Raw genomic sequence first — 21,869 nt, 5'->3', positions numbered from 1 at the left:
TTGATAACCAACACGGAAAAATAGGAATGCTGAATGAAAAAATTGCAAAGTGGGAGTAAGAAGCTGGGCTGACTGCATTAACAAAGCGAACATTAACATGAACAGACTGACAGCTGGAGTTTGCGTTCCCCACCTGGCTGCTTTTAAGAGGATTTGGTCTTTTAGAAGCAGAGAGAGTGAGCCACGTCTCGTAGCATGCCCTTACCAGCTCAGATTTTTTTGCCCTTCTTCTGTTATTGCCAGTCAGCTATTCCTAGCATTTAATACACATTATAGTAATGAACACTACATTTTCCAATTTCGTTCTGTTCTAGGCAGCGTGATAAGAAGACAGCATCGGACAGGCCAGAGGCCAGAAGAGACATGTGAATACCATTTTTAGCTGGAGAAAGATACTGTTTTTTTTTTGTTTTCTCACAGTGGCCATTCCTTTTTCTTAACTAGCCTCCCAGACAAAGGCAGGCAGTGGCTGGGGAGCCAAGGGGAGGGCTGAATGCAGTCCAAAACGTGGTAACTAAGCAGCAGGACTTGAAACCATTTCCTGAAACACAACATAAAGACTCACCTCTTCTTTTTCTTTCAAGGAGGCAGCTCCTATTGCACTATTTTCCTAGCAAAAGAAGTTATGATCTTAAAGAAAAGACTTCATTCAGGGTATGTTATGTTTTCTTTTGTGTTTTCTTTTCAAGCTGTATGTAAGTGTCAAGAAATGGCATGGAATGGAGTGGGGAACTGTCTCTGACAGCTGCAGTTTAATCCTGGAAAGAGAGGGAGGAAGGATGACCAGGGAGTAAGTCCCAAGAAGAGTTCAACAGAGGGATATTGTATTTGTTTTGTTTGTATTTCTGGGGCTGCTGTTATTATTTATGTGTTTATAACACTTTAAAACTCTTTTTCCTAGCTTAGGGCCAAAATTCCTAGTCCTTACTCAACTTTAAAAATCCACTGAAGTCAACGGGACAATTTTATAACTAGAAGTTTAATATCGAGCCTAAAGGCTGGATGTAGACAAAGAAAAAATTTCTTGCATGAGAGCAAATATATCTTATGAACTCTAGAAGGAAAGATATTCTCCCTCACCAGTTGCTCAGGACAGAGGACACTTGTACTTCCTCAGCCATCATCACCCATAGCATTTACTAGGGGAATGACATCTGACACCTAGAAGTACCTTCCTTAGCATGAGCAAGTTAAAGCTCCTTCTCTAAGATTTTACCTAGATGAAGTGGCTAAATCACCATTAAAAGTGACAAAAGCAGCCAAAGAATTCACATTTAACACTGTCTGCTGTGGACTTCTTTCCACATTCCTTAACAATTTCTTTTTTTTTTTTTTTTTTTTTCACCAAACACTAGTTTGATTACAGCCTGTCAGCTGTGATCCAAACATCCTGGCTTGCATCAGCTAGTGTCACAACATCAACATTTTGGAGGACAGATTTTCAAAGGATGCAGTGAGTGCTTCTGAAAAGAAGCAAATTTAATCTCTCTTACTGCTGAAAGTCACCTTGAGAAGCACAGGCTGCTGTTTGTGCACTTAGACTGGGACAAAGCAAACACTTTTCAATTTGCATGAATAGATGCATGCTGTGAAATATAAAAATAAGTCAGTTTATTGCCTCCTCTGGAGCTCATTTTTAAAATTGCTTTTAAGTGACAAGATTCATATGAACAGAACAATCCATTGTTTGGACCAGTGCTTCAAAAAGACTCCTTATATTTCTGTGATAAGGAGCTATTGCATTAGGTGTGTATGCAGATATGTGTGTTAGGATGTGCTACAGTGATCATCTCCCTGACAGCAGATCTCTGTGCCTGTGTATGCAGTCTTAGTAGGGGATGGAAGGCTGCACAGAGTCAAGGCACCCCACACTGGTATCTTTCAAATAATTCTTTTGTATTTATGATAGAGTCATAAAACTCCTTTTTTAAACAAAAGTATATTTATCGATGTACTCACTGAGTCATAACTGCAGATGCAAGCAGTCTTCTTTTTCAAAAAACAGACATTACCTATTATCAGAAATAATTGTAGGTCATATCTAATGAAAACACTAGTTTAGAGTATTATGAACCTAAATTATCAAAAACTGGTATTTTGATCTTCAGTTTTGTAATCAACTTCATATAATTTAATCCACTGATGCATGAATGTATTCCCATTCATACAGTAGTGGTTCCTGCGTTAATTGAAACAGATTTTCAAGGCCTCACACAGAAAATAATTTCCCAGCTTCACTGTTACTGTAATAAATACAAACATTTTCCATCTCACAGCCTGATGACATAACTGTTTTCCTCTGGGGTGCTCCACCCCTTCTTCATTCTAGGGAGTAATGGAAGCAGTGCTTACAGCTGCAGTGCTGGATGCAGGACCTGTATATTTCTTTGATCAGGTATTTTCTTTTATATCCAGCACATTCTTCTACTTCCCTCCTCCCCTTTACACCTCCTCCAAACTTAAATTGGAAACACTCATTTTGTTACAGAAGAAAACTGGAATGAAAGACAGGAGCAAGAAGATATCAGAAGAACTGTCCTCATGTACAGATCTTTTCCCTGGCTTTACTCCCAGGTAATGGTGTGACGCCTGTAGTGGTGGAGCTTGGGAGTTTCTGTCAACTGGTTTTTCAGGGAAGACACAAAAAGGAGTCCCAAGGTAATGTGGCCAAGGCAGAATGGGAGAGATGGGGAAGGCACATGACCAGAATTAGCATTCTGCCACATGGTGTGAGCAGAGGGAGACAAGTGGGAAGGTGATAGTATCCTATACCTAACCCTAACTCCTTAAGGTGTAGGTTCTAATGTTCATTTCTGCTGTCAGCATTTCATTAGTTTAATATGTTTAACATACAAATCTTGAGCAGTTAGTTAAAGAATGCCACATAATAGTCTTGTTCTACTGTTTTGGCATGGACTGAACAACAGCACATTGCAGAGCTCTATGGATTTAATTAAGTTCATGTTTGCTGACTAATGTACTGGGAGCCAGTGTTCACAGCATTCCTCTGGGGTGTGTGACTCCTCTGGATAACTGGGTTTTAAATACAGGTTTCATCACATTTGCTTTAAACTGATATTTTTGTTCCAAGGACAAACCTTGTTTTGCTTACCTTGCTTTTGAATTTCAGAAATTTACTCCAGCTTGTTTCAGCCTAGAACACGTTTGTTTGCACTCAACTTAAAGAGTGTAAGAAGCTACCATTGAAACTGGAGCGGGTAGCCATGTGGTTACAGCTAAGCTTGAGTGCGTTTAGAGACTTGAGGACTAAGACTTTTCTAGTAAACTTTCCTTGTGTTTTAGATTTTAAACCTCCTAAAATTTGTTAATAAATTTTCCACGTTGGCAGTCCTCTAATTAAACTGTTACAGTTTAAAATGGAGATGGTCCTTTCATAACCATGGAAGACAAGGGTTCTCAAACTGAAAAAAATAAAAGAGCCCAACATAAAATAGGGTGTATAGAATTAGCAGCTACTGGAGAAGACTTCTTTAGACACTCCAGGTTTCATTACATCTAAAAGTCCTTTGCATGTCACATCTAAGAAAGCAAAGTTTTGGATTTATTTGATTACCATTTTACTGAGGCAAGAGAAAATAATTTCACATAGGAGAGAAGAAATCAGTCAACATGTTACATTACATTACATTGCACTTCAGCAGGCATAGTCGAAAACATACACTGTCAGTGCAGAGACACCCTGGTTTGGCAATGGCTGAACTAAATCTTCTCTTGCTGCTCTGCACAGGTATTTCTGAGCTTGATGTAGGAGTGCCTTCTTTAACTGTTACTGCTTTCACTTAATGATACAGCTTTTTTTTCTCTTCAGCCCAACCAAAGGAAGGAGTGCCATCTGTACAGGTGAGCATACAGAAAGGCATGAAGATGGTTTCTTAAATGATGATCCAACAAGAAAAGAAAAATATCCAGTTTTGCAACAAGTGTCTTGTCATTCCCTGTGTAAAACCACTATGGAAGACTCAAACCCAAAGATCTCCCAGACATCTTTGAACCCACAGGCAGATGAGGACTCACCACTGAACATGTTGAATAAGTCTGTGGCTGCCAACATGTTAGAGGAACTTGGAGAGAAGTTGCAGCTTCTTGCTAGGTATGAGACTGCCTTCCCTCAGGGACTTGTGAATGTACTAACCTGTAGCTGGAGAGAACTCACTGAGGGAGCTGATGACCGTAAACGGCACCAGAAGTTACTAGCGTACAACAGTGTGAGATCCAGGAAAAGCCAAGCTTCAGAGGAGGTTAAGAGTGGTGCTCCGGGATCCAAATATACGAAGTGTGAAATCACTGCCATCAGAAAAGAGCGATACAAGAAAAGCTTTGCTCTACCAGCCTGCACTACAAAGGAAAAAAGAAAACCTGAGACAGCATCAAACATACCTGTAGAGAGTAAAGGTAAAGTCGTCATGCTGTGTAAATGTGCTGTGTTGTGATGTTTGCCCACAAAAGGGAAAAACGCACTTTCTGTTAAGACTACGCTCTGTTGGCCGGGTAGGCCAACGTGCTCCACTTTATAGGTTGTTATACTGCAGTTCTCTGCAAAGCATTGTTTTAGGACATGATGAAATAGCTTTGCAGCTGAAGCAAGAGGTACAAACACTTAGAAGAACAAAGCCGGTGAAACTGGGCAATGTTTCAAACCATTTATCAAAGCATTTTTAGTCTCCTCTTTCAAGGTGAGCGATAGAGTCATAACATATTGCGCCAGTAAAAATCATTTGCATCAAGAGCATTTCATTCAGCAAGCGTCAGTAATTCTCCGTGCAGAACCATAGGTTGGGGTCAAGCCTGTTCCAGCTCTCCAGATGCTACCGCAGTCTTCCTCTTTAAAAAAAAAGAATAATCTTTGGTTTTATGTTTTTGAAATCTGACTTACGCTTGCGTGTATGATCATAAGCATTGCACTCTGCTTTCTTCCTGTATAGCTTCTGTTGTGCAAAATGATGCTGGCCAGTCACCTGTCCCAATCAGCTTCTCGCTCTCATCCAGCATTTGTGAGGAAGGAGGTAAGAGTAGCAGGCAGCTTGGTGGGATGGCTGGTGCTTAGCAGAGGCAGTCAGAATTATGCAGTACCTGGACAGCTGTTCTGAATGCCTGAATTAACCAAAGCATAGATTAGCACGAGAAGGGAGTAATCGTCAAGCAATAACCCCACTCTGCTTTTTGGATAAGATCTGGTTTTAAATACCCTGTCCTTCTCTGATTATCTCTCATCAACTGCCAACAAGGTTTTCTACATAGCTGCTGCAGGTCCGCTGCTCTCTGCTAGCAGAGCACAGGGTGAATAACTGCTTTGGGACATTATTTTAAGCCTTTCCCTACTGGAAACCACCTGACCATATATATTTGACTTATTAACTTTTGCTGTGAATGAGAGCACTAATGCACTAACTGAAAAGTTCTTCACAAGGCGTTATACCAGTTCTGCCTAAAACATGGACAAATTTGATGATCTGGAGGGAAGGACTGCTTACTCTGCACCTCTGTTAGATTTCTTTAAGAACATTGCCATGTGGGGAAAAAAAAAAAGCATTGGTGCATTTTTTTCCTAATCCTGGTCATGAAGTTGGTCAGGTGCCACCAGGAGCGCAGAGCTGAAATCCCTTGACAGGTGAAGGTTATAAGTGCTGCAGAGACACCCAGCATCCTAGCATGGAGGAATAGCTCTGTAAACAAATATGTAGGCAGTGAAGGGATTTACACCCTCTTCTGTTGTTTTCTGAAAATGTAGTGTCCAGTTTCTTCTAGTTGTAACAAAGCGATAGCACTTCTGAAATGGTTTGCTGTAGAGTTGCATGCTCTTGGTGTCTCTGAGCTATTAAGTTGGCAAGGGTATTGATTCCACCTTTAGCTCTTGTGCTCACAGGGAGCCTCTTTATTCTTCTGTCTCAGCGATCTCAAGATCATGCACATTTCCCTTCAGCACTCCATGAGTGGATCTGCCAGTGCACTGTACAGTCAGGCAGCTGTTGGAGTTTTCTTGATCACAAATGAAAGTCTAAAGGGTCAAGACAACCAGCTTCCACTAAACCATCCCTACCCTTTCCTATCTCATGGGAGCTTCCATTTGCTTGGTCTGGCATCTCAGGTTTATTTTTTGTTTGGTGAAGGGAATGCCCAGCAGCAGGTCATGCATTTCTGTGACTGCAATTCTAGCACACTGAGTTCTTGTTTCTGACTAACTTGCTTTTCAATTTGTTCATAGCGAAACAGTAAAACTAGAGAAACTGAGCTTCCCTGCATTGATTTTAACAATTGCTTGGCCCATTCTCTAGCAGTCTGTGTCTGTAGCCATTCTGTATCACCTCATTTGGACTTTCATATCAAGTAATCTGATTTCTTGTTGATAACCATTGTAATAGAAGATGTTCAGACTGAATAGAGATCACTCCCTGACCATTCATCTTGGGCATTCTCACATTGTTAGAAAATTGAGTGAGAATGAGAATCTCCAGAAGTTGAGGAACTGCTCCTTCCACACTCCCACAGGCCTTCTGAAATCATCCACAGATGCTGCAAATGTAAACTAAATAAAATATACCTATTATAGTGCAGCTGCAACCACAGATGTCTTACAGAAATGCAGAACTCTGTGCCCCTGCTGCTCCAAGTGATACATGGCTTAATTTTCCAACTACTTCTCCAGATTGCTGCTGAGAATAATTAAAGAGTCTACATTACCTGTGTTCTTTTTCAGCAGTGATCCTGGGCTGTAGACCAATCAAATAGCGACTGACTGAGGTGGGAAGTTAAGGTAGTTCATAGGAAGGTCTAACCGGGAATTTATCTGAATAATCCATTTTTCCGGATGCCCATCCTCTTCATAGAGATAATTTTCTGGTTTTCGATTGAAGGCACATACAATGCAAATTCCCTCTTTCTCCCATTGTGTTCTTCAAGGCAAAAAATCTGTTTAATCTGTTTAAGAAGACACTTCCCAAAGCATCAGCACTTTATATTCATATGAAAGAACCTATCTTTCTGTTGTCACATGCCATAGAACAGGACTGACTTTAACATCAGTCTTTACTTATGCATATAATTCTGATCTCTCATTCTGTTTTTCTAGATTGGATTTTCCAACTTTCTGACTCAAATTCTGAAGATATTCACCAGACGCTGCCTTACGTGTGGACACTGGAGAGGCTAAAACAAATTCAAAACCGAATGTAATAAACTGAGGTTTTTACTTCCATAAGCAAAGTTAGAATACATGACAATGTTTTCATGATGTAGAATGCAGATTATGAGAGACCATTTCACCAAACTAACATGCTAGTCAAGAGACTGCTCTGAAAACTAGAGTTCTGCTTAACATTTCACTGTTCATGAAAGAGAAACATATACTTGTATTTTAGCTGCTAGTAATGGAAGATAAGAATTATCTCAACAGAGACATTTTCAGGGATTAGTGGTGAAACAATATTTTCTGATTATGGTTAAGCTGCAGATAAACTTTCCAATAGTTGTGAAAGCCTGTTTGAATATTTTTTGCAAAAGAAACCATGATCCATGAAAAACATTTTACATTTTGATAATTTGCTGTGATCTATAGCGTGTTGCCTTGCCAGGGCCTGAAAGAGGATTGCCATAAAATATTGTGGCCAGAATCAGGCCTTTAGACTTCTTCACGCTGCTTATACTTAAGTCTTCTGGTTTTGCACAGCACAAGATAACCTTAACACCCTGGAGGCTCCCCATAGAGAACTGGCCATGTGTTTAAAATGTATGGTAGCTTCCAAATACATGAGCCATTCTGTGACTACCAACTATAGTGCTAAAATAATATCAAGGGATGGAGGGTCAGAAATAGTTAAGATTTACTCTGCCTGATCAATTCTCTGAATTACTTACAAGGACAGTTATTAAAGTTAACCTTTATAAATTTGTATCTACAGCACTGTTTCTGAATTTCAGCTGTTACATATCCTGCTATTTAACTGGCAGTTCCTGTACACTGGCAAATTTATAAACGTATTCAGATTTAATAAAATCAGCATTGTATCTTAGGTGAAAAATTATGAAATCATCATTCACAGTAATAGGTTTAGCAGCTAGTGGCTGTGTAAAATCAAACAGTTTTTGGTGTTTAAGAGTGTTACAATGTATTGTACGTTGTACAATATAGTACACTAGCATATTACTCATTGTGGAATGGGTTATTATCACTGCTTTATTCCTTGGGGAACTGAGTAGCCCAAAGTCCAAAAGTATTGATGCTGCAGCAAAAACTGGAGTTTGTGTTGTTTGACCATCCTCTGTATGTCAGCCTCCAAAAGCTATATAATGTGTTTGCAAGGCCGAGAAAAAGAAAAGCGACAAAAAAGCTTAATATTTGAAGCTTAAACTGAAGCATCATATCTTCTGATTATGTAAATCAGTGCTGTTTTCTTTCCACCCATGAGACATATCATGTCTTAGAATTACCTGTTTTAGAGAAGACTATTAAATGTGTCAGTCATTTATCCTCCTGGATTCTGGATTTTGGTATACCCCAGCCTGCAATTGTTAAGAACTGGATAGAGCTCATCCAAACACTGAGGATAGCTGTGGTTATCTGTGGTGCAATTATTCTGGGATCTACCATATTACTGTTCCCAAAAGCTCTGCAGTCAGCTGATTTAATCATCTAATTGAAGACAAAATTTACACCACAAATAGGGTCATAGAGTCTCCCTACAAGCAAGGTGTTTCCTTTCACAGGACCCGAGCATGTTTGCAGGACTTGGAAACCCTGTTGACCCATCAAGTTGGAAGTAAAATGCTGCTCTTCATATTGCAGTACCCTGATGCTGTCACCACATTCTTGTATCAGTGCCATGAGAGTTGGCTGAGTCTTCTTGAATATTTATGCTTAGCCTGGTCAGCAAAAAGTTTATACTAAGCAATATTTTAGGCAAAATTGAAACAGCAAGAAATCTTGGCTTGAAGACAAAAATATTCCTTTGATTTCCAACAGCTGATATTTTACATAATTAGCTTTCCTCAAAATTGACTGGCTTTTTTGTTCATTTTCCTTTAATGGTCTCATTTGCCTAATACTACTGTGATGACCTGCACATTTTTAGCACTGCTTAAAGACTAACAGATGAAAGTATGGATGCATGTACTCATATATACATGTAGAACAGTACTCATGGAACATCTAATTGAAAAGAAGGTCAGCCAAAGGCCAGCAGGACTAAATAGCTGTCTCCCAGGTTTGGGTTAATTTAGCCAGCCTTAAACTCTCTCTGCTTCTTTCTCATGATCAGTCATAGGAGCTAAACAGATATAAATTTGACTGTTAGATAAAGAGATTTTTAAATATTCGAATATTGTTCTTTCTCAGAAAGATGAAGTAAGCAATAGCAATGAAGAGTAGCACAATAGATGTATGGAATATGGGATGGTGAAGCTGAAGAAAAAATACCAGGTAGAATTTCAACAGGGGTATCGTTGGCTGCTCCTCACAGTCAAAGGATCTCTGCTATGTACGTGTGTAGAGGTTTGGTGCAGTCTTCTAGTGCCAGCTTAACCACAGGTGACTTACGTGATCGTAGGCAACTTACATGACCCCATTCTATCTGAGAGTAATGTGTTTAATAATAAGTATTTATCATCAATGCTTACAAAGCTCCTCAGGATTCTTAGGTGAAAAACAATTTAGAAGGGTGCAAAATCATATCATTAGCTGTAGAGAGGTCCTGATGAAAGCTTATTGATGAAACAAACCAGAAATCTGCCACTTCAGGCTGATATTGCTTGGGGAGGGAATGGGGACATCAGCAGGTTCTTCTGTGGTTAGTTGGAAGGAGGAGATTATAGAAGAACATTTGGGCACATTTTACTCATACTGTAGATGAAGACAGAAACCTAGTGACTTGCTAATATAATTGTAGGTGTATAATAGCTGAGCCTTTACACAAGAAATTTTAATTGTTGCTCACACTGGCCGTGCTGATCAGTAAGAAGTCTGAACCTCCACTCATGGACTGAGTCTGTTGACAAAGCACTGAAATGTCTGTAACAAATTCAACAGGCGATAGGACTGTTTGCTAATGTTTGTGAGGCTGCCTGAATTCCTAGATAAATTAGTAATCTTGATAATGTCTATCTCAGCTTAGAAACTCACAAATCAAGGTATGTTTTCTGCTTAGGTCAAACTTCATTCTAAATTAACAGAAGTCTTGCCTGAGGATTCTGCTTAGCAGGAACTAATCAGAGGTATAATTTTTTTTCCTCCCTCATGTAAACAGAGAAGAACAAACATCGAAGCTGAAAGAAGTGGAGTTTGACAAACCAATTATTCTCCGGCATTATGGTGATCACAGAGAAGAAACTTTCTCCAAGACATGGAAGGTTCAGACTGGCATGACTGTCACACCGGAGCTGACATTCAGCAAACCTCAGATCCCAGTGGTCAAGGAAGCAGGCACAGCACAGAGAAAACTGCACTACAGGCTGAACGATGGCTCATCTTTCATTTAATATCCTTTCTGTTTACACAGCACATGTGAATTCTAGCAGGAGTGTGAAGGATAGTGGCAGAACTTTTACGGGGGGAAGACTCAGACTTCATGTGTAGCTGAACAGCTTCCAAGACTCAGCTACTTGAAAAAGAACAAGACATCATTCTTTCGTTTGTTTCCTATCAGACTGTATTTATATGGTACTAGAGCTACAGCCAGGTAGTCAGATTGTAACAACAAAGCCCAGTATGTGTCAGGTGGTGGACATGCCTCAGAAAGAAATATTCCAGAATGAAAAATGCAGGTACAAGTTAATGGCATCAAACTGCAATCCATTTAGAGTATAATCTTGTCATGAACAAAGATGGCTTTATCAGTCACAGTCATCGGACTGGATTAGGAACATCCGCTCTGTCACAGGGAAAACAACCAAGATATTAGGCTTCATAAACATATTTCTGATGCGTATGTTGCTCCTGCAAAGGTCATTTTTGGCTTGTACCAGCCACGTTAGCTCAGTTAGGTGGGTGGATTTTGTGCTGAGAGCTCTGCCCATCCTCCATCCCTTCCAACTTGCTTGTCCAAGGACGGACATGATTGGTTTAGTAGCTTCACTTATCCGTATACACCTGGACACAATACCCACGATAGAGAGCTGATAGAGACTGTTAGTCCCCATATTCTTTGCAGGGGCATGTAACAGAAGCCATAAAAATGGAGAATGATAACAACAAGCTAACTCCTTGACTCTCATTTTAGCTATCCTTCTGAGTATCTCGCTGTTTGCCAAAGCTGCTGCAATCTACCATGTGGAGGTTTCTATACTAATATATTTAGCCCTTCTCCAGATCACTCCATAGTTGGAATTTTCACCCCTTTTGGACATGGCAGCATCTGTCTTCCAAGCAGGTAGGCAGATGCACTATGAGCACTTGCTTGATGCTGCAAATTAGAGCAGAGAGCATGAAGCTATACATGGATGTATATTGGATGTCTCTTCCAATCCAAACCATTCTATGATTCTATGTGAACAATGTTCAAAACCATAATGGACATGAGAAAGGTGATATGCTGTGCAATGCTTTTTTTTTCCCTGCAACTTAGAGCCATATCTTAGTTGGGTGTCTAACAATGGTTTGGGTTTACTTTGTTTGGTTGTTTTTCATTTGCCCTCTTCACTCAAAAAAGTAAAGTCAGGCGCAGTCTTTGGTGACCAAACTTTTGTTCAGACAGATCGATAGTCTATGGAGAGTTCGACATTGGAGGAGATTGACATCTACATATGTGGGAAGATGAAAAACACCACTTCCAACTTGTTTGCAGGTCACCTGGAGGTGCAGGAACCTGGAGGTGCAGGAACCTGTCCCCTCTACAATTCCCTCTAGGAGTCAAATGTCACCATTTTTTCAAGCAGCCCAAAAGCACTATGTTATCTAAATTGCTAAGCTAGACAGAAATCACTTTGAAAATTGAATTTCCCATTTGTGAAACCAATGTTGTGAGGACAGGATGCACTTTGTCTTACTAGAAAATTTACACGTGCAAAGGAGACAGCAGGCAATTGGGAGCCAGCCTTCTGGCTGCCTTGAATGCCTGGCACGAGCTACAGATAGATATTTCACACAGACAAAGCTCAGACACCCTCTTCCCCCCTCCACCCCTGCCACTTCTTATGCACTTATAATGCAGTGCATTATACAGGTCATAAAAAGAGCTGATCAATGCTATTTGTTCTGTGTATTATTCAATCATCGTTATGATTTTTTGTATTAAAAATAATTGGCATAACTTTATGGAGAAATTGGAGCTACTGACCTAGTCTGGAATAATTTACATGCAACAAGGAACTTTCTTCTTAAAGAAGCTTCGTGCCTGTCTATCACCAAATATTTGCGGAATTGTTTGGTCCCTCCCTCTATTTAAATGTGTCTGAGTGACTTCTCTAAGTCCCTTCCAGCTCCTTTTTCTCCAATCTGTTTTAATAAGGATGGAAATTAAGACTATAATTATCTTCGCTAGATCTTAGATGCATGTTTTAAAAAAAGTCCTTTAAATAATATTGCTCATGGTTTTACATTTTCATCTTGATTCTGTTTCTTTTGTTGGGTTTCATTGATTCTCCCAGGTTTGTGTTACACCATCTTGTTAGAACAGTTGCAAGGATTTGTTTGGATACCCAGCCTTCTATACAGCTTTCTTCCTTTTGTGCGTGGGTCCCTTATCTAAAGAGTCATAGATTGATGTGTCATTAAAAACTTATTTATCTAACAAAAGCTGCAGGATGAACACTGATATTCTCTATATCCTCTGCGTCGATTTCAAATGCAGATGTAAAGAGCAGATTCTCACTTGGGGAAAGCATGCATGCTGGCAATTTCCTCTGAAGTTTCAGGCCCACCAGAGCACGTAAACTGAACATCAACAGTTCTCTTCTGGATAATGTTACTACCTGTTTACATCTCTCTGTGTACATCTTTCTGCACCTTTACATGATATGAACAAAGATTATCGTTGATTCCTACTTACAGCACAGTCTTTTCCTTTATTTTCCTCTTTTATGCTCCTTTAGTGACTTTGGAGTACTCAAGACATCTGGGATCAAAAATTTCATGCTCTGCAGAGAGGAATACTAGCTAAAAATGAGGGATACATTAACTTGCAGCTGCTTTCATTTTTAAAGAAGTCAAGTTCATTGGCTTACCATCCTGAATGAGCTCTTGGGATTGGAGGAATATGTTTTATTGGAGCTGTGCAGATAAGGATTGTACAGCTCTTGTATAAAAGGACTTTAAAAGGAGCTCAGTGGCCTCATAGCTAGAGGAAGGAGCTGGCCTTTGTTTATAAAACAAAAATCTAGGAGTCAAAAATATTAAAAAAACCTTTTTAAACAATTCTCAATTAGGATATCAATTAGGAAATCAAACCAAGAAAATTTACTTACACTGGCCAGCCTTAAATGATGGAAAAGCAAGAAAAAATGCATAGAAAATATAAAGTGCAAGCATGAAATCTCAGGATTCCTAGTGTTTTGTGCTTTGTCCTTGTTAATATATATGTATTTATTTTTCAAAACCCAGTGGAAACTCAAGAAAAACATATTTTATTAAAGATTCAGTTGCTGTATTCAGTTAAGTTGTGAGAAAAAAACCCCAGCAAACCCAGGACTATCCCTGGTACTTTAAACAAGAAACCCCTGAATTCTCCAATCCTCTGTGTCCAGGGAAGACCATCAACACACAGAATCCACTTAAAAAAACTTCTGATGATCAGAGGACCTTTTCTATGTGTTTCAAAATTTATGTCTTTCTGCAGGTCACCAAGTGTTATTTGCTTATGGATAGATAAAAGAAGGATCAGAATACATATTATTCTTGATAAATATTGAGGATAGAGACATAAAAATGCTACTGAAACTGTCCACTGAAGGCCTATACATGAATGGCATCTACGTGCCATTCTACCTTATTGATTTCTTTCTTTGAATTTACAATAGAATTTGTAAGTGGTTTAGAACTTCTAGGAACATACTAGTACGTGGAAATGCCATTAAAATCAGATCATTTGACATCAGTTTCTTTTTAATTTGAATTATTTAATCAAGAATTTAACCTGACTCTTTTGTCTGTATCACAGGGATAACAATTTGTATCTGCCTCACTGGCCTATAGCATGAGAAAAGCTCAATGGAGTGGATATGCAAAGTGGCTTTTTAATTAAAGACTCGTAGATCAAAGTGAGCTTCTTGGATTGCTTAGGTTTTACTGAGATACACCAGGAAAAACAGGTTCCATATTTCTGCTTGTTTACAGCAACACTGTAACAGTGATGTTTAATCAGGAAGGAGGTCTGGTGACTAATAAAGATGAAGAAATGGTCAGAGAGTGGAAATGGCCTCAGGATGGCAAGCTTGCCCAGCCAGTTATAGCACAGGTAATATTTATTGCTTTACTTTTCTTACAGTTGTTCTTACTTCTTCTTTTTTTCTTTTTTTTTTTTTTTTTTATTTCACACCTTCTGGTCTCTCTGGGGTGTCTTAATTGCAAGGAACATGATGCACATATTTCTTCTTCTTTAAGACATTCTTTACAAAGAATGGCTCTCCCAACAGCCTCTACATGAGTGAATGTCGTTACTTCTGGTTTATTCGTGTGACATCTTAGCGAGAAGGAAAAGCAAATTGCCCGGAACTGTTGTAACTCAGGATTTCAATAAAACAGAGGCCTGTCTTCCCTTCTGGAAGCATCTTGGAAGAGACTTTTCTGAGCTTGGGAATATGAATGAGCCATTCCTCATTTTTCTTCTGGGCATGTTCAGTAGCAGGTAGTTGTTTGCCTTCCTTCAGGCCTGATCCAATTTCCACTGACATCCATGAATAGTCTGCCACTGCCGTGTAGTTACCAGAGCTGGGCCTGGCATGCTGCAGAAACACCAGAAACAAAGGCAGAACGTTTGTGACCCCAGTCGGTAAGCGTGCCTTCAGGCACGGAGTTTGTAAACACACCCATTATTTCCAAGCGTTGGATCAGGTGGGGTTTTTTATTGCTTGCTCCCTGCTATAGAGGCATACAAGGCGTACAGAAGGCCCTGACAGAATGACAGGCAGCCAGACCCAGACCAGGTTTTCTTTACTTGGCTCATACTACCAGGCTGGCAACTGACAGGAAGGAATAGCTTCAAACAAATGGCAATAAAATTCTTACAGCTGCTATGACTGTTCCGCATAGGCAGATATTCTTATTTGGGGTAGAACTTTTGTTGCTTCTGTAAAATCTGCAACAGTTTGAGACTTCCAAAATATCACGCTGTATCTGCAGTTTTGGTCTTTATAAAACCTGTAACAATTAAAGCAGATGATTATTGAAAGAGTTTGGGTTATCAAGTGCAGATTACAGAATGCTATAGATTATAGAATGTGAATTATATGCTATATCAAATTAATTTGACATTCTTCAAGAGCCACATGAAAATGGAAATTATTTTAGTAAAGCTGTTAGTTTTTGCAACATAGTATTTACTTTGTTTGAAAGGGTAGGAGTGTCAGAGGCTAGAAAAGGCTGGTGCAAACTGGCATTTGGATTAAACAGAAGTGGTTCCAAGTCCCCTGCTTGGTGTCACCAGGGCATTCTTCATGGTCTGCGTGCACAGACAATGCTAAAGGCTTTAACAACCATGATTTTAAGAACGTACTTTGTATGTGTCAAAACTCTAATTCTTTACTGGGGACTAAACATTGTCCAAATCCTGCCCACTTTCACAAACAACCGTAGTTAAAGGGCAAGCAAGGACTAGAGCTTCCCAAGTCTGTCAATGTCTGACTCCACAGCCTCTGCCTCAGAAGCATACATGCTTTCCCGAGCAGTAGGAGAGTTTCTCAGGTCTTCCTGCTGTACACCATCACCTTCCAAAAGTTGCAGTCTCTGCATTTGCTTGGAGCAGGAGTCACCCAGGCACAGGGCTGGGAGCTGTCTCTGTACACAGTTCTTATGCTACAAGCTAACTCCGCAGGATTCAAATCAGACTGACAGCACTAAAATTGTTGGTGGACTCAAGCCTAGAGTAACTGATCATTCCCTTGACTATGACCAACTGTCTTGGATAAGCCTTTGAGACTTCAGTCTGCCTCTTCCATACAAACAGAAATATGAAAACTTTCTGGAGTTAGTAAATCTCCCTTTTTGCTCTTTCAGGTTAATGAATACATCACAGTGAGGATTGCAGGGCGCTTTGCAATTAGCTTGGTCTACAAGTGGCAACATGAAAGTGTGTGCTTGTCTTTGTCACCGCTGCAGGGTGTGGCTCTTCCACAGTTAGAAGAATTGGTATGTTGTAACTGCTACAGTATTGCATTTTATGAAGGCTCTTTAAAAATATTATTTGCCCTGCAAACTCCAGAATTGATGAGCTTTCCCATAAAATACATTTCCCAAGTCTATTTTCTTTTAAGTGTGCTAAGTGCAATGACACAGAGTGATCAAGTAAGAGCTTCTAGAGATTAAATATAAACTCCAGTGGCTTTATGCCAGTGTCCACCTACTGTATGTCTAGCCCAAAGGGACAGTTATTTCTCTGTGCTTGGGTTTCTGTTTCTGCTTTTTTTTTTTTTTCCTGGCTGATTTCCTTTATTATTTAATGTATTACCTGTTCACAATTGCCACCCTACATCCCGTGTTTACTCTATACATACATCTAAACCACAGATGAATCTTCATTTTGCTTAGAAAGGATGGTTAAATATTACCTGTAATTTATCTAGAATTCTCTGATCTACCAGACAGAATACTAAGTGCATTGACAGCCCATTCTGAGGTAGTGATAATTTATTGTGCTGTAGGTGAGGGGTACTGAATGAAGCCCCAAGAAATCCTGATCCAAATCATTCTGTCCAGCTAGGTTAACCATTCAGCCAAAACCCTACATCTCAATGGCAAATGCTGTCTTATAGTTGGGTTGAAATACACTGTTCATAAAAAAGATTTTTTATGTGAATTGGGAGTCAGGAGGATAATTATGAAACAGTTGTTGAAAAAGCAGAGGAAATCTATGATCCAAGTAAAACAAAACCAAAAGTCTGTTTGTTCAGAGTTTATTTCCTTCTTCCTGTTACATAGGAAAGCTAGAAAATTTTAGCCTAGAAAATGTGAAAGCACATATTGCATGTCTATAAGAGGCATGTATACATCTCATTGATTTTAAGAGAAATTTAGATTAACTCCTGAACTTCTGAGAAATTAAATTTGTTGGAGTTATTTAATAGCACTTGTAAGAGAGTGTCACAATGTGTAGCTCATAGGCTTAGATCCGTCAAACTGCTACAACTAAAATTGCCATCATTAGCAAAAAACCCTCCAACTTCTTTCTCACGCACCTTTCTGCTTATGTGGGCAAGGAAACGTTCTAAATGAGGGAAGGTAAAAGTAGTAAATTAATATAGTCAAAATCTAACCTATTTTTTATTTGTTTGGAAACAAAAATTCAATCTACATTTCATAAACTGGACCTTAGTTTTTTTAAACAGTTTGGCAGTTCTTGATTAAAGAAGATTGAGAAGCTCTTAATACCTCTTTAATAAGCTGTAATCCCTCTGTAACACTGGGATGAGAAACAATACCTTATTCCTTCTAATTCTGGAAATGGCTGGGCCATAACAATAATAGAGCTACTCCCGAGTAGTCCCTGTAAGGCTGCTGGCTGAAATGCCACCAGAACAGGGCTTCCTGTAGAGAAGAAGGGAGAATTTGAGCCTCTCTCAAAGTAGAACTAGAGAAGATGAAGCACCATGAGGAATTCACTGGATATCTTTCCTGAGTGGAACTGGAAGGGTCACTGCTCTGAGAGACTACAAGGAAATACAGAGAATTGGTATAGCAAGAATAAGTCTTTTGATTCATTCACATCCTTGAGTAGGTGTTTAGAATTTATACAATTCTCAGTTCAGACCTACTTCTTTACACACAAAGCCTTCCTTGACACAGCACTGAGGTGGAGAATTTGACTTTAAGAGGATTTTACTTAAAATTGCTGATAAAGCAAATTCCACTTGGGAAAAATTATAGAAAATATGTGGCAGACAGCTATGGTCTGAGTCACAGACAACCTGTGTCTTCACTTAGTCTACTGGCACAAGGGTATGTCAGTAAAACACTACGAAGAAGGTATGACGAAAAGCTTTTATTGAGTCATTTTAGTTTGATTATGGGTCTCTACTCTCTAAGACTCCACATTGACTTACTAAGAGATATCCCAGCAACACACTCCAGATGTATATGCTACTCTGCAATCTTATTGTCCTCCCTCCTCCAAGCAGATTTGTGTCATTTTTAAACACTACTGGTCCAAAAGAACCAATTATTTTGAAAGGTCAGATTTTTTTGAAAACAGGATATGGGAAGGTGGCATTTGCCTACATCAGAATATCAGCTGTTGTCAGTGGCATTTTAAATACTTGTACCTGTTATTTCATTATAGATTAACAGACAACATCAAAAATGGTCTAAACTTTGAGGTAAATCAGCATTTGTCTTTGTACTTTGCCCTTTGTTTCTTATTAATGAAAATAATCTCTCCTCTGAATTTTACACAGTGCTTCTTACTTACAGTCAGCAAGAATCTCTCTCTCGCAATTAATCTTTTTCTTTTCCAAAAATCAAATAATCTCCTTTTATAACAATTAAAATAGCTCTTTTTTTTTCACTTGTCAGCAATCCAAATAATAAAAGACACTGCACAGTAAAACCTCATAAACCAACAAATATTTAAAAGCCACACAATTAAAACTGTGAATTATCATAGCAGAAGTGATGAATACTCTCTTTAAAGCCAGTTAAGCATACTGGGTATTTGTCGACTAATACCATTCTTTTTGGAGTCCCATTAGCATCTGCTTTTATGTCAGTCTATGCTCTCTATGAAGGTTCTTCACCCCAAGAACTCCTGCACTAGGCATAGTCATCACTACAAGGAGCTAGACAGTAGACAACATAATCCATATCCTGATGCTGGCTACACCTTTAGAAACCAGTTAATCCTTTCAACTCTTTCTGCCCTAAGTAAGAATAGCGTAAGCAGAGGTTATTAAAACCAGATATATTGCCACTACACATCACTTAGTAGTTCCTTTGCATCTATATTGTTCACTAGCAGAAAATTCTTTTCTTCAAAGCTGATGGAATTTGAACAAACTATGGGAAATCTAGAGAAGATTAGATTTCATTCTGAGAAAATTCTTCTGATTCTTGTCTCTCTAGCCCTCAAATCTGTTTAGCCACAGAGACTTTTTCTATGTTTCTTCTGAAAGGGCTAGATAAGAACTAATTTGCAGGGGCAAATCTGTAAGAGAAGTATTTTCAGGTAGATTTAAATTAATAGTCACACTGTGGCATGGTAGAATTGGTAACATTTGTAGAGGACACAGAATGTTGGCATGCAAACTAAGATCTTGTTAAAAAGAAATAAAAATAGTTACATTAACCGTCAGCAAGTAAGCTGACAAATTGCAAGCAAGGAAGCAGCTATTAGGCTGATTTTGATTTATGCAAGAAATTAAGACCAAAATCTGCATAGAATGAAAAATATACTTCAATCTTAACTGGAGAGAATCCTACAGCTCTGGAGAAGAGTGGGTTATCTGATATCTACTCCAATTTAAAGAATTAGGGAAACAAAAATAAAACCAAAATAGTCCTGCCATAGCTACCTTCTGACTGAAAAAAAAAAAAAAATCTCAAGGAGCACAATATTAAAAATGTTTATTTTTATCTTAAGAGTATTTTGTTTAAGGTATGAAGAAGAGATTCTGTGTGGAATTAATTTATATTAATTTGAGGTTACATTTATATTTTTCAGAGTGGCCTAACTATCTTAGTTGTTAATTTTCATTTTCCATAGTTATCAAGGGCTCTTTCAAACATACACCGATGTATGACTTATTGTTTGTAAAATATTATTACATGTATCATGCTGTTACTGTGTATCATAGAATCATAGAATGGCATAGGCTGGAAGGGACTTTAGAGACCATCTAATCCAACCTCCCTGTCATGGGCAGGGATGCCTCTCAACTACATCAGGCTACTCAAGGCTCTGTCCAACTTGGTCTGAACACCTCCAGGGAGGGGGCATCCACAACTTCTCTGGGCAATTTATTCCAAAGTCTTACCACCCTTGTACTGAATGTTCAGAACAAATTAAAGGTAAAGCATTTGTTTGGAATGCAAAGATTTAAATGTTTCTAGATTCAGTGAAAAATCTAGCAGTTATATCTGCTTCATGCTTTTTTTTTTGCATAGCGCAGAGTGCTATCTTCTTTGGCCACTGGAATTTTCATGAGCCCAGTCGGCAGACAAATACTAACCATATCTGCTCTGCTTTTCAGTATTTATAGTCTCCTTTGTCCAACCTAGAAGAGGGCAGAGTTCACTGTTGCAACTATTCTCCAGTGATAGTTGAGTTGTCTAAAAAAATTTCTTTTTAAATTGCACTTCATTCTGTCAAGAACTTGTACTCAGAAGGTGTTTATATCTCTGAGGCATTTAGTAGTGTTATGCCAGCATCAGTGCCATTAAACACCAGATGGAATCATTAAGTTCTTTTTTTTTGTTCTGTTGTTATTTTTTAAAGCCAAAGGTGACAGAGCTGTTGATGAAAAATGAAGTTCCGAAGGCAACTATAAGCTACATAAATGATATCAGTGCAGCCAGAGAACTGAGGAATTTGCAGAGGAAGATCCGGAGCATCGTGAATGACTGGCTGCGGTATTATCGCACAGCCTTAGGTCAGGCATGTTCAGAATACAGCTGGGGACGTGGTTTTATGAGCTTGTTTCCATATCAGCAGGTACCAGAGTAGACTAAATAGTCCTCTGAAAGTCAGGCTCAGACTGACCATCAGAGAATGCAGACACTGCTGGCTTTAGCACTGAACTAGAAAGGAGGCCAATAGGTGACCTGTTACTCAAATTGGTGAGCAGGTGCTTGGGATACGTGGTTCCTCTGAGGTCAGCAGATATTGCTATGCTGAGTGTTCCCATACAGCATGGCAGTAAAATTGCCAGGCAAGTGCTGAAGAAGCCCACTCTACACCTGACAGCAGCAGAGCCACATCAGATTGCCACTGCATTCGGACTGATGGGTCCCAAAGGGACTGGGCCATTTAGCACAGACACAGCAGCATGTTAACGCACCGTACTGCTCCCAGGGCCAGGCTAATACCTCTGCACGGTACTGCACAAAGCCAAGCACATCGACTTGGTCAGGGATCGCTGCAGTGAGGTACATTTCACAGTACAGACAGGCCCCGTGTAGATCTTTGAGCTATATTTGGGCTGAACAGACACTGAATTCCAGTCCTGTACTGAGGAAACTACTGGGGACAACAGGACAGGTAATGGCCTCTCCAATTCCCTACTTCCTTGATAGTGCAGCTTTTGTTGGAATGAGACTGTGGAGATGGAGGAAGGAAGGTTTGGAAAAGAGAATGGAAAAAAGGTGTGTTCACTGTGAGTTCATAAAACTCCTGACAGCATGAAAGCCAGGCCTGGGCAGAAGGGTAATATAAACTTATTTCAGCCTTGAATGGAATGAAATTGATTTAGAGAGCTCGTGCTGGTGCATTACATGCCATGGGAATCATTCTGTAAGTGCTTGATACATAAAAGCCTCCTTAATAATACAAAAAAATCTGTAAGAACATGCTCTGGTTTACTGAACATGGTTCAGTAAAATTGGCAGTGCCTGAATTCTGTATTGTTGCTGATTAAATTAGCAAAATATGCATTCCATATATTGGAGTCCTCTTATAGGGAAGACAGCTTAAGCATGACCATGTTACTTTGGCAGGGTTCATTTTCCTTCTTCTACCTTGCCAACATCGTTGTCAACACTGATAATTTTTTCTTCTGGATTG

The 21,869-nt window shown here is 39.3% G+C and overlaps 1 protein-coding gene across 1 annotated transcript in view; it reads left to right on the top strand.

Moving 5' to 3' along the window:
• The first annotated feature begins 630 nt into the window (after positions 1-630).
• LOC147528853 (uncharacterized protein C3orf20-like) overlaps positions 631-21,869 on the top strand; it is a 40,572-nt gene continuing 19,333 nt past the window's right edge. The window contains exons 1-13 of the mRNA XM_086610790.1: positions 631-654; positions 2,330-2,395; positions 2,489-2,574; positions 3,830-3,929; positions 4,056-4,413; positions 4,944-5,024; positions 7,088-7,187; positions 9,176-9,178; positions 10,257-10,487; positions 11,229-11,378; positions 14,279-14,399; positions 16,157-16,288; positions 20,586-20,739. Of these exons, the coding sequence (XP_086466916.1) occupies positions 2,336-2,395; positions 2,489-2,574; positions 3,830-3,929; positions 4,056-4,413; positions 4,944-5,024; positions 7,088-7,187; positions 9,176-9,178; positions 10,257-10,487; positions 11,229-11,378; positions 14,279-14,399; positions 16,157-16,288; positions 20,586-20,739 (1,576 nt within the window). The 5' untranslated portion in view covers positions 631-654; positions 2,330-2,335. The remainder of the gene's footprint in view (positions 655-2,329; positions 2,396-2,488; positions 2,575-3,829; positions 3,930-4,055; positions 4,414-4,943; positions 5,025-7,087; positions 7,188-9,175; positions 9,179-10,256; positions 10,488-11,228; positions 11,379-14,278; positions 14,400-16,156; positions 16,289-20,585; positions 20,740-21,869) is intronic.

This window comes from Tauraco erythrolophus, chromosome 4 (genome assembly GCF_009769465.1).
Source record: "Tauraco erythrolophus isolate bTauEry1 chromosome 4, bTauEry1.pri, whole genome shotgun sequence".
NCBI classification, from domain to species: Eukaryota; Metazoa; Chordata; class Aves; order Musophagiformes; family Musophagidae; genus Tauraco; species Tauraco erythrolophus.
The sequence above is the reverse complement of the archived record's forward strand: the minus strand, read 5'-3'. Positions and strand labels throughout refer to the sequence as shown.